Below are 6,113 nucleotides of genomic sequence, written 5' to 3' on the forward strand. Positions count from 1 at the left end.
ACCATTATTTCTTTCAAATTGGCATTGTCTGTATCCACAGTACAATTGTGTGAAAGAGCTACAATTTATCATTTGAGTGATTTTTTAAACTTTGGATTACTTTATGAATTAAATTCTCCCTCTTTCTTCGACTTTGACCCTGAACTTCTGTTCCTATTCCTTCATGAGATTCAATGAATTCAGATATTAAGAATTGTTGTCTCTGCAGTATGAAGATGTGACTTTATTTCCCAGGGAATTTCTGAATAGGAACTCTATTTAAAATGCCTCCACTAAGACATATAATAATGACATATGTTAAAGGAATCTTCTTTGAAATAATAGCAAAGTCCACAATTTAAAAAAAATAATCCAACTTGTGGTTAGAAATGGAATAGATGTAAAACATTAAATAATGAAGATAAAGTGTTTGCACTGCTAGAGAAAGTACTTTTTCCTTTGCTAAAAATGAGAAGGCATAGACTCTGAACCATACCATCAAGGTCTCTCTTTTCATCCTCCATTTTTTAAGAACATTCTTGCAGAGAAGGGCCCATGTTTGCTGACGCACACTTAAGTGCCTCTTGTTCATTCTGACCTGTTAATTTTAAAATGAGGAAGTAAAGGAAGTAAATGTGAAGGCCTGAAATAGGAAACATTGTGCAACCAAACCAAAAAGAACATGATAAGCGCTATTTCCAATTGCGTGTGTACCAGAAGGGAGCCAGAAGGCTAAAAATCACATGAAGGGATATTCAAGCTCAAGATGGAAATAAGTAAAAATTAAGACAATTTATGAGATATAATTTATATTTATCCCTCATTGGACTGACAAAATTAGAAAGTTTAACAGAGTCAAGAGTTGTCCCCACCATTTGGCATACTTCCATTTTCTAACAGGAATAAAGGAACTTAACACACTGCTGGTGGGAGTATAGACTTACACAACCATTTTGGTGACTCATTACCAATTCATTGCTACTTAGCAATATCCTGCCATCAATCAATTCTGCTCCTGGTATGTGTGCCAGACTAATTACCACATGGGTCCGTGAGGGGACCTGTACAAAGATATTCATCGTAATGTAGAGTATTGTGGCACAGCATGGTAAAACAAATTTTACTCCATAGAATATCGTGTAGGATTCAGAAGCAATGGATTGGTATCTACCCATCAACATTGAGAGATCTTAAAAACATAGTGCCAACTAAATAAAAATAATAAAAGGTTGAGAGTTGTATCACAATATCATTTATATTAATTAACATTACATGCCATACACATTTTTCAAGAATATCCAGGAACTAAAGGACCACCATCAAGTACAATGAAAAGGCGACCTGTGCTAAAGGGAAACGAGAATGGAGGTTGAGGATGAAATGAGAATGTAAATTTTAAAAAATCAATAACCAAAACAAGATAGTAGCTTCGTTTAAACCAATCGTTTTGTGTGCTATGAAATCAAAAGTAAGATTAACTTGATCCTTAAAGAGTCCAAAAGTCTCGAGCCAACTATTAAAAAAACAAACAGTAAGCCAAACAGCAACAAAATCCAAACATAAGTAGATAGAAAAATCTCATAAAATGTCAGAGAATTTCATATTGTTCATTATGGCTGGAACAAAGAGAGAGGGGATTAGAGGTAGTCCGAATATAGGATATTGGAGAGAAAATAATATTAACTAACATTTCCTATGTTCTAGGCAGTTCTAAGTATTTTACAAGAATTAATAATTAATTAATCCTCACAATAAATGTTTGGGATAGATCTTATTATTCTCCCACTTAAAAGATGAGGAAAGTGAGGCACAGAGAGGAGAAATGACTGGCCAAACACAGCCAATGGTAACAGAATGAGGACTAAAACGGACAAAAATGGTCCATCTACCAAAATGAACAAAAATAAAGAACACTGAAGAAATATCCATTCATGATAAAACTAGAATATGATTTAACCCCAAACCACAGACCACCCTTCCCTCAAAAGTCAGCTGAATTATTAAATTTTGCCTCAGATTAAGGAAAAAGATGGTCAAGTTTTGGAGATCAAACTCTTAACCAGTGTGCCATGCTGCTGTAGAAATTTGGCTAGAGAGTAGTGGATCAATTTTTCCTTCAGTGTAAGATCAGAGATTCTACCAGCATCCAGACAGGCAGTGAGGAGCTCTCGGAGAGATCCACTCAGGCTATTTATTCACAGACTTCATTTTGTGCAGTCATTATCAGGAGCTCCCAAATGCTGGAACATAAGGAAAGGTAGATTACCCTCAAAAGGCAGAGAACACAGATAGTTTTTAAAAGAAAACTTTATTACAATGAACATAAGAAAAGTCTTCAAATCTCCCATTTAATGACTATAACAAAATTCAAGAAGAAAGTTAAAAAGAAATAAAAAGCAAATAACATATTTAAATTCCCATTGAGATCAGTAATGAAGATAAAATCTTCCATGATACAGAGTAAAATTTTGAAATTCTCTCAAATTTTTTAAAAAAATTAAAATGCATTTGAAAACAATGAGAGAGATACAAGTACATGGAGTAGAGACAAAAAATGATCAAAATTAAACTATTTGGTAAAGAGATATCGAAAAAGAAGAAAATACAGTTGCAAGAAATATACATTGAAGAAAAAACAACACATTGTAGAAAGTACAATGGAAATTACTTTTTCAAGGCAGTGGGGAGTCATGTGTATTTCCCAAAAAGATGCTCCAAGAACCAAATATAATGACAAAAAAATAAAAAAATAATATTTTTGAAATTAAAGATAAAGGGGAAAGTCTATAAGAATCAAGTTGATGGGGTGGAGTGGCATAGTTCAGGACGGAGGGAGGAAACAGTTTATAATGGAACAGAATTCAGCCTGACATCTTCAAAGCGGAAGTGAAAAAGTGAGTGACTCATTTTATTTCGAAAAATCTACCAAAATGGACAAAAATAAAGAAGAAGAGTGAAGAAATATCCATTTGCTATAAAACTAGAATGTGATTTAAGCACAAACCACAAACCACTCTTCCCCAAAAAGTCAGGCAAATTATTAAAATTTGCCTCAAATTAAGGAAAAAACACGAGGCAGTTTTTCAACTCTCCTGACCTAAATGTGACTATTAATCTAAAATTAACTGAGAAAATTAATTTAATCTAATATTATTGGAAAGCACTGAAACCCACACAATATTCCTTCACTTGAAATGATCTGTAGCGTTAAAGGCCAAGACCCAAGCATGGGCTCTGACCCCACGTCCTGGAACGTCAGGGTGGTGTGGGTGCAGCAGAATCTGCCTGGATACAATAGCTTTGCCTTCTTCCACTCCAAGGTTAGGATATAGAAGAATGTGAAATGCTTTTACACCAATGGTAAAAGTAATAACCTCAGAAAAATTAAAATCATATTTTGCGTGGCATTAGCAAAAAACAGTAGATGGAGGGAGCCCCTAATGAACTGAATTCTCAAGTAAAATAAATCCGTGATGGTTAGAAAGAGAGACACCCTTGCAGCTTCCACATTTGGGGCAAGTACCTCATCTGGGTGTGGAAAGACAGAGAAGATGTCTACTAGCAAGAGTATTTTCAAAGATGAGGAGAAAAAAATCAACCCTTAAATGATAGCATGGGTTGAGAGGAAAAAGTGGAGTCTAAAGTGTCCTAAATGCAACGAGAAAAAAATTAGCATAAACAGTTTTTCCTTCACCCTACAGCCACTTTGGATTTTCCCAAAAAGGGCAACAGTGAAAGAGGACCTTTGAAGAGAGGGAACCCTTGAAGCTCTGTGCCTTCTCATGAAGCTTGGATCCTGAGGCTGTGCCAGAATTGGATCCATAGTGAAGAGGAATGGAAATCATAGTGTTACTATTGTCTCTTCCACCATTTTACCAATGAAGTTGCTTCTGGATACAAGGTTTGTGGCCTAAAATGCTGATCGTATCCAGGTGGCAGGACTGAAGCCATGAATACGGGCTGCACGCACACCTCCCCCTCCCTGCCCCCAAATTCAGTATTCGGCTTAAATGGAAGATCATTTACTTGAGGCAGCTGCGGGGGTCTGCCAGCAATAGAACCTAACCATGGTTTATTGCAGGGAGTACTGTGTTGCTGCTGTTTAAGTCTGAAAGGCAAGGAATAATTGAAGAGGAACATGGTAGGCAGAATAATGGTCCCATTCCAATCCTGGAATTTATGAATACATATATTACATTACACGGCAAAAGAGAATTAAGGTAAGAGATGAGATTAAGGTTGATTATCAGCTGACTTTAAAACAGACAATCCTGGATTATCTGGATGGACACATCATAATCACAAGGGTCCTTAAATGCGGTAAAGGGAAGCAGAAGAGGAGGTCAGAGTATGCGATGTGAAAAGGACTGAATCTGCCCTTTCTGATGAAGGCAGTAGGGTGTGAGCCAAGGAATGTGCGCAGCCTCTAGAAGCTGTAAAAGGCAAGAAGACAGAATTCTCCCCTTCATCCTCCAGAAAGGAACGCGGCCCCGCCAACACTTTGATTTTGGTCCAGTGAGACTCACACCACACTTCTTACCTCCCAAACTGTAAGACGATAAATCTGTTTTATTTTAAGCCATTTAGTTTGTGGTCATTTTTTATAGCAACAGTAGAAAACTACTTCAAGGAGCATAAAAAGAGCCTGAGAGCATGAGCACTGAGAACAAGACAGAAAGAAATTCCAGCGTAGGTCTAGAGCAAGGACTTTAGGACCAAAATAGTTGCTGGGGATTCCCTCTATGATGTGCCCGTTCATGGAACATAGGAGGACATGAATTCATGTTTAAAAATTGTCCAGGGATGAACAAAAGGATTCCGAAGTTATGTGAATGCTAATAATGGTACCAGAGTAGGCTCTGACAGCCTGGTGACCCCAACTGAAACCAACCTGCAGCATTTCCCATTAGGAAATCAATGTCGTGGTAAACGATGGTACCTGAAAGGGTTAAATCTATTGCCTGATGGCTTATTCTTCTTTCTTTCTGTGGATTAAGGCATGTGCTGGAAATTATTTTTGAATAAAGAATAATTCACATGATCTAGTTATGATGATTGTGGTTATTTGTTTCTGACTGTTAAGACTGATTTATTTTCCACTGCGCACACTAATAGGGAAAACAAATACTGCGCACCATAGTAGCACAAAATATCAAACTAGCTTAAATTGCTCCAATAGGAAGTTTTATGATCTAGAAATAATAACTTGGCTATAAAAAGCGAGTCACTTCCCATCAGATAGAATTCCTAGTTTTCAAAGAATAAATAACATTGCACAATGAATTAGATCAAAATTCTTATACATTTAGTATGATAAACAAGCTCAATAAAAATATCGCCCTAAGTTTTCTTGATGAAAATATTCTCAAGCCAGTTAAAACATTTCAAAATTCAGAAAATCATGTATACCCCCGTGCTTACAAATCCTCTGGCAGTAAAATTGAAAACAAATAAAAAAGAATAACTACTTCTAATAACTTGGGAAATAGCTCATACTTGCAAAAACGCAACATAAAGTTACATTCCTTTAATTTATCCAACAGCCTTATTTGATAATATATGCTATTTGTCCAAACATGCTTTAGTCATAGGGTAAAAATGAAAAACAAATCTTAGTTCTCCAACCGGTTAGTTAGCTATACAATATAAAATGCTCAGATGATTTGAAAAAGCCAAACAACTCACTAATAACTTACTGCATTTAATAGTTTCCATCCAAATGTTTGGCATTCCCTGTTTGAAGTTGTATGTTATTCTCCCATATGCGAAACAACCACAATTTTAGAGGTTAACTTACTCTCAGGAAAGCTGGAGCAAGAATCTAGAAACAGTTCATCCACGGGTCTCTGCATGTCCTGGAGGAGAATTCACATTCCTTTTGGGACACCACTACTTCATGCTTTTAATTTCATGTTTATTGTGAATAGTTCCGTTTTAAACTGATTTCCGAAAAGGATTATGGTCTTACTTCAGCCAGGCTGCCAAAAACTCTCTGCTCACATCACATGGTGACTTCTTTACAGTTTTCCGTTTCTTTGACTCCTGGCCAGTTCCTCAGCAGGGAGTTCATAGTTGCAGATGCTGGCTGGACATATCAAAACATTAGGAGCTCTCAAACCAAGCGAATCTAGTCT

General features: G+C 36.4%; 1 protein-coding gene across 4 annotated transcripts in view; it reads right to left on the bottom strand.

The window, feature by feature from the left end:
- ABCA9 (ATP binding cassette subfamily A member 9) overlaps positions 1-5,920 on the bottom strand; it is a 67,068-nt gene extending 61,148 nt beyond the window's left edge. For 3 of the 4 annotated variants that reach the window (XR_006512542.2, XR_006512543.2, XM_044745416.2), the window contains exons 1-3: positions 5,777-5,920; positions 2,120-2,219; positions 476-577 (exon numbers count right to left, since the gene is read on the bottom strand). Coding sequence is in view for 2 of the 4 variants with exons in the window: in XM_044745416.2 (XP_044601351.1) it covers positions 476-577; positions 2,120-2,125 (108 nt within the window). In the remaining 2 variants the exon portion in view is untranslated. The remainder of the gene's footprint in view (positions 1-475; positions 578-2,119; positions 2,220-5,776) is intronic. The other variant, XM_014847674.3, reaches the window with a different exon arrangement.
- Between the last annotated feature and the right edge of the window lie 193 nt (positions 5,921-6,113).

This window comes from Equus asinus, chromosome 13, assembly GCF_041296235.1.
Source record: "Equus asinus isolate D_3611 breed Donkey chromosome 13, EquAss-T2T_v2, whole genome shotgun sequence".
Taxonomy (NCBI): domain Eukaryota; kingdom Metazoa; phylum Chordata; class Mammalia; order Perissodactyla; family Equidae; genus Equus; species Equus asinus.